This window comes from Loa loa, assembly GCF_000183805.2.
Source record: "Loa loa unplaced genomic scaffold supercont3.154, whole genome shotgun sequence".
Lineage (NCBI taxonomy): Eukaryota > Metazoa > Nematoda > Chromadorea > Rhabditida > Onchocercidae > Loa > Loa loa.
Window position 1 is genome coordinate 128,227 of NW_018108334.1, and position 12,461 is coordinate 140,687.

Below are 12,461 nucleotides of genomic sequence, written 5' to 3' on the forward strand. Positions count from 1 at the left end.
AAATTATTAATGTTGCATCTTAATTATTCAAATTAAAATTTTATATCCTCACTTTTAAAGTTTACGCATTATGCGCAGACTTTCACTTGGAAATAAATCATACGTAAATTCTAATTTGTGCCAAAAACTTAATTAATTAAACTGCTGATTGACACTAACGACATTGTACTTATAGTGTTGATAAAAATGTAAAAATATAATTCGAATGACTTGAAGGCTAATTAAACGAGATAATTTTACATAAATAATTCCGAAAAATCTGTACTGACATGGTGTAACCGAATGGATGATCTATGAATACACCAAAGATCAAGATTATCCAAGTTGATCATTTGACTGATTCCACTGTCATCTGATATTTCTGCGATAACAAAGAAATAAAAAATAAAATTGATCGATTCAACCTTATCAAAACATTACAAAACTAAAATAAGCAAATAGCAAATATTCGAAATGATTATTGCGCAATATTGCAAATTACCGAATACTGCAAATTTGCAATTCAAAAATCGATTTGCACTCTACACTTTCGTTGTATTCATCTCAATATTGTCCAGTTTCAAATTATTGACTGATGTTTCGGGATGTTTCGGGAAACTATTAAACTTTTACTGTCTAACAAGCATCTCGTTGCAAGCATTTAAATTTCTCAGCGCAAATATCTATTACTGTTATTATTATCATGCAATAATAACTGGCAAAGGAATAAGACAAAATTCAAAATCACATGACTTTCCCTTTAATCACTACTTTTTTTGACTAAAAAAAAGGATTTAAAGTAGAAGTAATCTTCTCCTCACAAAATATGGTAAGTTCTAATTTTAACTTCCTCACCTTATTTACTTTTTCTTTCATATACATTTCATACTTTTTCTGCGAATGCTTCATGACATTGAAAAAGGAAATCAATTTTTGGATAAAAATTAGAACTCTTTTTTCTTATTAAATTATACTAGTTGATAGATTAGAAGAAAAAGTAAAAGTAATTAAGGATATTTTTAGGATTGAAAAACTCCAACTACTTCTTATATCGCCTACAATTCATATAGAAAGAGAAAGTAAAAGTATTTGCAAATATTTTTAAAGTTGGAAAAAATTCAATTACTTACATTATCTGCAACTTATAAAGTTTCCTACTAATTAAGTGATGCTAAAATACTTGAATGAGCATTTCTAGCAAAAGACATTTTACTTCTTTTTAATGGTCTTATCTTACTTCCCGAAAGTATCACAAAAACTTAGCCATAATGAGAAAAAGTGAAAAAAACTGCCAAGTGTGTAAGGTGAAAATAATTGCAATATGAAATTAACAATAGTTTATTTTTTAAAATGAACTTAGAGGAAAATAATGATGATGGATGGAAGAGGATGAGAAAAACGCAATTGTTGATGAAAGATGAGTGGTGTGAATTAAAAATGATTGAGTGGCCCATAAAAAATATAAAAATTGCATAGAATTGTTGGCTGATTATATTTAAAATTAAAGTCCTCATATTCTTAGAATTAGATATTTTACAACTTTATTTAGACATAATTTAGTGGCCCAAAAAGGAATATGACGTAAATGATAAAATTAATGGTTGATTATTGAAAGAAGTACTTCCATTATGTTATTTCAATTTTGATACAATCAAAAGTACTTTAGGATATTGAAAATGAATTGTGTAGAGAAAAGTTCAATCTTAAAGATACTTTCATCTCTTTACCATTCTGATACAACAACACAATAAACATTAATATATTTCATCAAAAAATTCTATTTTCTAGACATATCATCCTATTATATTGCCCATTATATTTCAGTAATTCATTATTGATGGACATTTAAATATTAAAGTATTAAATTAAATTTAAACTATTAGGTGTAAAATTAATGTCCTTATATCCTCACAAAATTAACCTCTGCGTAAATCATCTCAGGATTCCTTTTATAGTCCTTTCTGGAAGAAACAAGCAAAACTGGAAAAAGTGTAAATAGTGACCAGTTGGATTCCAAATAAAATGAGGACAGTATTCGGTCGCATCTGATGCTTCTGCAGTTTGCCGTGCTATGGGGTGGAAACATTATTCGAAAAAAGTGAGACATAAATTTAAGTATAAAATTCGCAATTTGTTTATAAGGAATAAAATTGGGGAATTTTAAAAAACAAATATACAATATGGAATTAATTATTAGATTTAAAATGCTCATACCTTTTCAACAATAAATTTGCAGTTCGCAAGTTGACATTAGTCACTTTTTTTTCTAACTGATTAGAAAAGAGATATAATTAATTATTGCTAATCTTATTATTGAAACTGAAACATTAATGTATTAAAGTATATTTCCAATACAGATATCCAAGTTATTACGATATTGAGAAGACATTTTTGTATTAAGCCAAATCCTAAAATGTTTCATTTTTCAATTTCATTTCCATATTTTTACCCAAAACAAAAACAAATTCCTAGCAAAATTCTGAGTTATTGAAAAATATATTTGTTATAGTAATAAAAGCTTTTTGAACACTGAGTTTAAATTCAAATATGATTTCTGGAAGCGTCCGAAATTAAAGATTTTTTTTTCACATGAAACGATGTCACACAAGGTGAGATCAATATTTGAATAGGGAAGATTTTAATTAATCTTTGAATCGGTAAAGTTGAAGGAAGATTTCAAATATTTAAAATTTCATTTCAAAAGGATCAGGCAAAGAATGGAAACATGTCTCTATCAAATTTAAAATTTTGTCCCTTCCTAATTCTACATCAATTTCACGTCGAATCAATTTATTTCTTATTTTTGTTAAAATTCTCACATGCTGAAATTATTTGTGCAAAAATTGAAATATAATCAAATGAACATTCAAGTGGAAGTCTATTTAATTTCCCAAATCACTTCAGTATACTGGTCACTCTATTCCCTAAGTCACCTTAGTGCACTGGTCACTCTATTTCGCAAATCACTTTAGTGTGCTGGTCACTCTTGAATTCATTCATCCAAATATATGCGATAATCAGTCAGAAAACTTATCGAATTGTGCCTTACATGCAGCCAAGAAAGTACCAGTGGCCAAGAGAGTATCAATCCCAGATAGCTCACTATCAAATCGATGTAATACTTATCTTGCCAAAAGAATGTAAGCAAGTTAACCAATGAATTTTATATGAAAAGGTAATGTGATGAAAGAAACTTATCTAGAAGAGAAAAAGAGAGGGAAAGAGAGAAAGAGGGATTGGTGATAAAATAAATATTAAATGAGCAAACAGAACACCTTTTACAAACCATTAACGAAATATTTCTGCAGTTTAACTTATGAAATCAATAAAGCATTATATAACGATATATTGGAATGAGCAATGTATTGGAGAAAGCTCAGAGTAATGTGGAAAAAGTTGACAATACCCTAATTTTGCCAAAAAAAAAAGACATCGGCATAACCCGGTCTTTCTGAGAAAGAATAAGTTTACTTCTCTCATATTACATGAATTATACAAAACTGCTTTTTAACAACATTAGTGATGATTTTCCCATCCGGATGAAATCAACAAAAATTTGCCAAAGATCGAATTATTGATGAAATGGATAGGGAATTTGTGGTGCAAGTTGATGATTAATGCTTTTGCTTGCAGATTGAAAGATTAATGCTTTAGAGAGTGTTTGCAAATCAATAAATTTTGGATTTAATTGTTCTAAATTACGAATTTTGGACTTCATTATTCAAAATCATCCAGATTTCATTGATACAGTAATTTCGGAACACAAATTTGCAATACTTTTAACATTTCATTCCGTGAAATCAGCGCTCAGACGGATATTTCATTGCAATAGACTGAATAAATAAACAAATTAGTTAATTTGTTTTCAATAAAGATAACTTCTAATATGGTACATGTTCAAATGTTCGATCAATTAAACTTATCGATTAATTAAAGAAGTAAAGTCAAGTTTTCAGATATATTTTTTTTGAAATTAAATCCAATCCTCCAACAATTCTGCTATGCAATCAGTTTTATAAATGAAATTGCAAATATTGAAATCTCAGTTTTTCCTCAAAAAATATTCGTTTGGATTAATTAATGTGATTGAGAATGAAAAATCGAGAGTGGGTACTTATTCAAAAATGTTTTTTTTTTCCAAAGGAGTTTTAATCATTTTAAAGAAATAAATTTATTTGAAAATTTTTCCTTTTTTTTTGAAAAGACATAATAATGTTTCTTAGACAAGAAAAATTATTATAAAGAAATTTTAATATTGGGAAGGAAGTAATTTTAAAATAAAAAAGGAATTGAAATAAAAAAAACGGAGTATTAAATGAATCTTATCTATTTCAATTCGTGAACTTTTTATATTTCTTGAAATTAAAAATCAAATTACAAAATAAAGAAGCAATATAAGATGATTGGTGAAAAGGAACTACATCATTGCATGGTCCTTCTTTTTTATACATCATTGCATGGTCCTTCTTTTTTATCACTTCAGTTTATCAATCAATTTTATCAAAACAGGTAAAACATTTTAATGAGTAATAGTAATCTATCTCTTTTCATCTTCCCCTTAATAATAGTTTTTACTCATTTCATCTTTTTGTCACTGAAATTAGGTTAGTTGTTAATATCCGTAAAAAATTATTACTAAGTCTATCAGCGTTTCTAAATGTAGATCAAGAATCAGCAGAATACTGATCGATTTCGTTGTTCACAAATGTCGATGGCTTTGTTCGGTAAGTTAATACACTATGTAGCTTCCTGAGTTATTGATAATACTTGTCATAAATGATTTACAATAAATTGATTAGTTAATTAATCATCACAGCAATTAGATACGGCGATAAGTAATTGACTGTCACAATGAATAATCGAAAACGATTAGGAGATTATCGAGATTATCGATTATCGATTAGATTATCGATAAATTATCGATTATCCATAAATTTCCTGTATTGCTCAGACAGATATGTCACTTTTGATTTCATGCAAAATTCAGTGAATAAAAATATCTTTGACATGTCCTTAACGTGATTCATAATTCATCCGACGTATACAACTCGAGTTTAGATGATTCAGAAAGTAAAAATATGATCAGATATAATTGTAACTTAGACTGAAAATCTTGCTGTCGTTTAAAATTTCGTCGAATAGGAGGCAACTTGCATAGTTGTACGATTAGGTTGCTATCGATGATGCACTTTACGGATAAATTACAGATTTTATCAAAGGAAATAAATGTACGTTTCTTCCTGCAGCCATTAAGTAATTAATTAATCTATACTGTAAGTCATCAAAAGCGATAATAGCATAGTTGTCGATAAATTTGTTTATGGAAAAGATAAATGGGATACTCAGTGTATCCATCGATGATTAACCACATGTTTTCACTTAGATTGATGGTGTTCGGAATAAAAAGCAAAGATGTTAGTTATTTAACCATTTCAATCTTGCTAGCCATTATCAGATGCACTATAAATGGCTAGAAAAGCCATTTATTGCCAGCAATAAAAAAAATCGATGTAATTTTCGATTTGCAATTTTCGCAGCATTTCTTTTTTTTTTTTATTGTTCTTTCACCTGACGACTTCATAGTGAGGTGATATGCAGCTGTGAAATGCTTTTGTCTATATGCGTGGAAATTTCTTTTCATCAACTAAAAATATGTAAACAACTTCAAAAGCATCAGGAATTAAACTGTACAGCACCAGGAAGAAAGACATCAAATCATCACACGCAGTACGCAAAACTTCAATCGTCATCAGAAAAAGCGGTATTTGAATTAGAATTCTCTAATTGGAGGCTAGCATTCAAATCGGATAATCTCCGTTCTAGCTCAGGAAAAGTTTTCACCCAACGTTCCATATGACTCTGCAAAATGAAGGAATACATTATATAATAAACTACAGTTTGATGCACAGGGATAATGACCGGATTTGTTATGGATAATTTATATTGAGAGGACTTTTTTTTTTTTATATTTGAAAGGGAAAAACAGAGGAATTTTTTTAAGCGTACATGATAGGATGTAGAATAAATTATTGTAGAAGATGACTTTTTTTACAGATTATAGCCTTAGTAATAGTAAAATATTTTGAACATAGTGAATAACACTATCTTGAAAAATCCAATACGGGCATACGTCTTATATTTTTTTTCGAGCATAAGCTTGATTCTTGAACATTTAAAAATGTATATTATAGTTTGGAATATATACTACTGAATATTTAAGTGTACTTTTCAACAGTTTAGTTCCCAAATTATTACATGCCATTACAACACGTCTACCTTTAAAGTCTAATGATGTTCTTGAGAATATTCAATAATTTTGGAATTCAACAATGAAAATAAGCATTACCTGTAATGCTTCATTTGTTTCGGGTGCTATGGGCTTACAGCCATCAAGTACGCACTGTATGATTTCATCAAGTCGAGCAATCAATTTTTCACATATTAAAACATCATCGCTTTGCGACTTCCACGTATCGATTTCGAGCATCTTATTAAGGAACTGATCTTTTAACAAATCATCTGCCTTATCTAAATTCAAATCTAGCAATTCAGGAGAAAAAGTAGTTCAAAAACGAATCTGCAACGGAACCTATAGACATTAATTGAAGAAAAAAGCCGGAAAAAGAAGCAAACTGACATCCAATAAATCTTATTGTGAGGTTTAAACAGTTTCTGAAGACTCGCGAACAAATAATATATCCGCACCTTCTGTAAAAATTGGAAAAAAAAAGTGCTTTAACCAACCTAGCATATGCAGGGCATATTTTAAAGCAGCAAGTGCAATTTGTGATGGCGGGTAGAGAAGCATAACATCACCGAATAATGCTTTCTGGAAAAGAAAACGTTCAACTTTAACAGTTAGTTAAACTGCAGCAAAAAAGTTTGAAGATCAGTCAGATATTGAAGCATACAAACCCTGAAAAAATCGTTAGCATGCGGTCGCACTTGTTCCAAATCGAAACCTAACAATGAACGTGTTTTCATTTCGATCAAATGCCCTTCGAATGGTCGAAACGGTGAGTGTACCGTCAGTTGATACCGCAATTTCAACATTATCTGCGGCTCGAATGATAAAATCGTTTCAGAATTTGATTTAGCAGTGCCGGACCTAAAGTTTCAGGAAATAAATGATTGATTTTCCAGCGATCGAATAACAGATAACACCGGTCGGATAACAGTGAAAAGGCGAAAGTACATTCAGCACCGAGTAAGATTTACTATGCTTATGTCTGAGGAAGATAGAAATAAGAAAGAAGATAAAAACTAACTTCAAATTCTTAACAAATTCATCGATAGATATATTGAATTCATCAACTTTTGCAGCTAAATAAAAACAGGACATCATTACACTTTTTGGTGAGTATTCCATCGTTGAGTGATACAGAAAGAATCGTTTAAAATATGCGAACGCTGTCCAACGGGTTGATGGCCACATTGCAGGACGGAAATCATCCGCAAACCTTGAAGAAATAAAATCATTTGTAACCTTGGAAAAACTTTTTCAGTGCAAAGAAGAGTTTACAAAATAATGTTTCCTTAGAAAAGGGTGTTAATCATGAGAGATTAATGATAACACGTATGCGATATTCGTACCTCATCTGCATCAAATATGTAAAACGAATACAATCCTACTTTTATATCATAGCATAGGTGGAAGGGACCTTCATTTTCAGAAGATCCCCATATAGAAATGTAGTTTCAAAATCTAACTACTTCATCATTCAATGTAAATTGTTTTAGAATGGTGGAACAATAACAAATGAAAAAAATAGAGAAGTTTATAATATCTGTTGTTTAAATATGTACTTTAATTAATGCTTCAATCAGCTTCAAGAATTTCCTACTTTAAAGATTCTTTGCGAAGGTATAACAAACCTAATGCCAGTTTCCGTGACAATGTTCCTCAGTAGTGCTTCTTCATCAGGTGTCAAAAATATATCGTTTTGATCAGCACCAACTACTGTTTCATATTTTGCTCGGAATTTCTCATTTGCTGCTTTTCTAGAAATAAAAAATAATGTCTTATTTATTTGTTAACTATTCTTTGGCTTATTTGTCATAATCTTGAACGAATTTTGCAAAATGGAGAAAAAAAGTATTCCCTAACTTCTACTTTTTTACAATAAAAAAAAAAAAAAAAAGGAACCTTAAATCCAAAAGATCCTGCTGTGACGAAAATGTCCATTCTTTCTTTTGGGTACTAGTAGAAAACATTATAAACCTGCAAATATATTACACTTGTACAGTTAATACTTTACATTATTTCGACTTGCAAAAGGAACGATTTAATTTCGCTGACTCAAATCCGGAAAAAATTAACTCGCAAATTCAAGGGATCCAGCTAACATGCAGAGAGTGAGATTTCTGATCTGGTTATTGATAATTATTTTTCTCAAACTCCATTTGCAGAATCATGGTTTCTGTCGCAGACATTAATAATATCCTGACTCGTTGCTAGGAGCATTCCACAATTACAATAGCCAGTGAATATGAAAATTAATCTTAGGAAATCTAATATCATTCAATGGACGATTTTCCCGGTAAAATCAAGAACTTCCTCCTTTGTTCCTTCAGGTAACGGTTAAAATACGTTTTTGCTCAAATTAAAAATGTCTAAAGAAGGCTGGCAGTCAGTATGTTCAACACCAAAGATGTTCATCTACTATGTACTGAGAAATTATATACCGAGTTTTGGCAATTTCCATCAGCAAAGTTTAACTAAATTTTTTTAAATTTAACAGAATAGTATAAACATACAAGGGATTAATCATCAAGTGATACAGGGATATCACTGATAGATATGTACACATCCCATCACTAATCTATATACCATATCACTAATCTCATTTTTTCCACTCCACTTCCACATTCGAAATTAAAATACTCTTCTTAAGCATTTCTCATGCAATACTAGAAATCATTCTAGAAACAATCCAAACAACTCTGATAAAAATGGTATTTCCTAAACGAACTTCATCACAACATCAATATTCATTATCATTAAAAGAGATGAAAAACCACTGACGAGAAACTACAGGAGAATCAAATATTTTAAATTTATTCGACTGAGTTTTTAAATCAATTCTCTCCAACCCTCGGATAATCTCACAGGTTACTGCATCAAAAATAGATCCTCACAGACTGAAGCGGTCAGAGTATACCACATATATCAAATGTCCACGGAACTTATCAACTTCTCTCTCTCCCCCTCTCTCTCTTCCACTCGTTCCACCTATTTCTACAGCTTTTTATTTGGTAATAAGCAATGTTTCAAAAAAAGTAATATAAGTAAAAGTTCAACCGAAGGGTATGAATAATTTGTTGGAAATTGTATGCGAATAAATGATGCAATTTATTTTAACGAATGTAAATTGTTTATTTGAAAAAGATGAGAACAGCGTAATTTATTTAAAGTAAAATAAAAGTATTGCTAGAAGCGCATCTGAATGAACAATGAAATATATTTGAACAGTGGTAAAGAAATTACTAAAGCAAATATAAAAACAATATAATTCATGAGAACGGAAAAAAAGAATTGACTAAAATGGATATAAATATATGAATAAAAATTAAAATTCGCTTAAGCTAATGTAGTACTCCATCATAGAGATTTAAATGAAAATGATTTACCGAAAAGAAAATATTTAAACAAAAATGTAAATTTAAACAGAAATAACATTATGACCAAAATTTGAGGTTTGCCCTATAAAATAAAATTAGGATAACAGCCATTAACATATTGATACAGAGATAACTGTTTGGCAATAATAAGAAAATGGTGAATAGAAATTATTAATCAAGTAAAGTATATAAAGATTTTTGTTTAATTCGACAAAAGATGAATTTAAGAAAAAGAACAACGATGAACATTATGATGCCTATGAATGACATGAACATAGCCCAACATGGCTTATGGGAAGGAAATTAAAACTCCAGGAAATCATTCAGGAATGAAAGAAACTAGCCTTACAATTTGACATTTATACCATATCAGTATTCTGCACAGTGAAACCAGTAAGTAAAACCGATGTGTAGTAAAAATGCTGTTCAAAGTTGACATTGACATCACTAATTTTAAGTCAACACTCGTTATTAATGAAGAGGATTTTGTTTCAAACTTAAAAATTGTTTATTATGGACGAAGAGCAGAACACACATATAATCCAGAGAAAAAGTTGTGTCAGTTAAATGGCTCACCAAGGCGGATTGTCAGAAGGTGACTACGACAGGAAACTTTATGCTTCAAAGAGATCAAAGACCCGTGCACTCAATACCGCCGAAAATTCAAACAAAATACGAACAAAAATTCCATCTATAATGCATGCTACTAAGTTCTAGTTGGTTAATATAAATATCTGACGCAAAACACTGGACGGAGTCCCTGTATACTGGATTTTTTTTTCGAAAATTGATCAGTTACTCTTTGAACAGCTCAATAAAAAATATATTTTTTTTCTAACTTGGACAATTTTTCAAATTCTCGGTCCATAACAACGATATTAGTTTTTTTTTCGAAATTTGTCTAAAATAAACAATTTAGTGGGCGACACACAAAATAATACCTAATTAAACATTATTACGATTTTCCAACAACAGTGTTGACACTTCCTGTGCTACTTGTTGAAATATTTCGACCCTGGTCACTACTAGCGTCGATTTCCGGTAAAAGTGTGCCCAGAACGCGCTCTTCAATTATCGGATCCGGGTAATATGGTTTTGGATTAGTTGAGCTAATAATCTGCAGAAAAACCAACATTTGAATTTCAATTAGCACAGTAAAAAGTAAATTTTGCGCCACACAGAAAACGCATTATTTAAAACGAGAAAAAAATTATATAAATATGAAATTAGCAAGTCAGAAAAAACCAACTTTCCCCGAAGTATACATTACACGACCTGGCTTCATTGCATCCACAACTCGAGTGAGGTCATCGGCCTGGAAAATAAATCGATTATAGATTTTTCATCCCGTTAAATGTCAATTTTTATGAAATCACCGACTTTTCTCAATCTGAAAAATACTACCTATAATTTCATATCAGTTAATACAGATGTTACGTTACAAACAGCAATAAAAAAATGAAAAAAAAACTTCGATGAAAATCTAAATATTATACGTCGCTTCTTACTTGTCTCTGTGTCATACACGGCAGGACGTTGCCCGGCAGTACGTATCCTCTTGGTGCAAGATGCAATTTATCACAATGTCTGTATTGCAAGTGAGTTCGCATGTCGGAACAGAAAAATGAACCACACCCGCACAATGAGCAACGCAAACGCATGATGCGCAAATGACTCACAGCATGCCGCCGTCCCTCCTGAAATTTCCCATTTCATTGAAATGAATCAGGCGATACCAGTACCATTCACAAAACTGATAAGATGAAATGAAGGCACCATTATCATGAATGTCTAGGAATTCAATGTACAGTAATATATGTTGATAGTGCAATACTAGACCATACTACTTCATGGAAGTTAAGACACGTACATTCATCATAATCTTTTCGCTCGAAAATTGTCGATGATTCCAAATTCTGGTTTCTCTTAACAACTTTCTAGAATATTCATTAATAAGACTCACCGATATATTCGCAATAATGTCACCGCATTGCATGCACTTATGAGCACTTGATGCGCCATCACTTGAAGGGGAAGCAGGACGGATAAATGAGAAAAATAAATCACGTTGTGTCTCAGTAAGGTAAACAGGAATCTCAGAGAGATCCTTCGGGAGAGATGCTTCACCGTTTGAATAACGCACAATCTAAAGAAAAATATCAAAAAAAATGGAGGCAATTCATTAACTTCTTAAGTTTACTGCAAGCTGATTTGAACTTCAAATTAAGCGTATATTAAACAACAAATCAACAAAAATAAGTGTCAAGCAGACGTTGTTAGTTGCGCTACCAAAACATTTTACTTACCACAAATAACTTGTCCCGCAACTAACAAACAATCAACATACCATAACTTCATCATTATTTTCGCGGATTGTTGAGAGATCTTGCTTACGGCGAGATTGCGATGCGGGGCGCCCATCACCTGATGATATGTTTGTGCTGTCACTAGCTGTCTGTCCTTTTGCATCTTTTGATGAGGTGCTTGCAATTTCTTCTTCATCTGCAATAAAACTAATGAATTTCTTTCACCTATCCCTACTAGCTTATCATTGTTTCTAGCACAGATGACAAAAATTTTCAATATATTTACGTGCCATGATATACAGTACTTGAAATACACATTTAAATTCAGCAAAAAAAATATGACTAACCGATGTTGGATAACAAATCATCTCCATATTTCATTCTTCGTGCTCGTGGAGTATACTGTAAACGACAGGTTTTCTTAGTCTGAAACTTGAAGTTATCATAAAATGCCAACAACAACTTGATAAAACATGTTAATGGCAGAAAATATTATCATTACATTACTAGCCACATCTGATCACGAAAGCATTACCATTATATCTCTGGTACTTT

General features: G+C 30.9%; 2 protein-coding genes across 2 annotated transcripts; both read right to left on the bottom strand.

Annotated features, from left to right (window-relative positions):
- Positions 1-5,674: 5,674 nt before the first annotated feature.
- LOAG_03272 (cyclin domain-containing protein) lies at positions 5,675-8,208 on the bottom strand. The gene is made up of 7 exons (XM_003138809.2): positions 8,126-8,208; positions 7,855-7,980; positions 7,248-7,439; positions 6,895-7,087; positions 6,724-6,808; positions 6,326-6,507; positions 5,675-5,838 (listed from the first exon to the last, which is right to left on the bottom strand). The coding sequence occupies exons 1-7, from the start codon at positions 8,191-8,193 to the stop codon at positions 5,719-5,721; spliced, it is 966 nt and encodes a 321-aa protein (XP_003138857.1). The 5' UTR covers positions 8,194-8,208; the 3' UTR covers positions 5,675-5,718.
- Positions 8,209-10,520: 2,312 nt separating this feature from the next.
- LOAG_03273 (hypothetical protein) lies at positions 10,521-12,287 on the bottom strand (the record flags this gene model as incomplete). The annotated part of the gene is made up of 6 exons (XM_003138810.2): positions 10,521-10,717; positions 10,850-10,915; positions 11,109-11,297; positions 11,564-11,746; positions 11,948-12,102; positions 12,254-12,287. 6 exons carry the CDS (start codon positions 12,285-12,287, stop codon positions 10,556-10,558), a joined length of 789 nt encoding a protein of 262 aa, XP_003138858.1. The 3' UTR covers positions 10,521-10,555.
- Between the last annotated feature and the right edge of the window lie 174 nt (positions 12,288-12,461).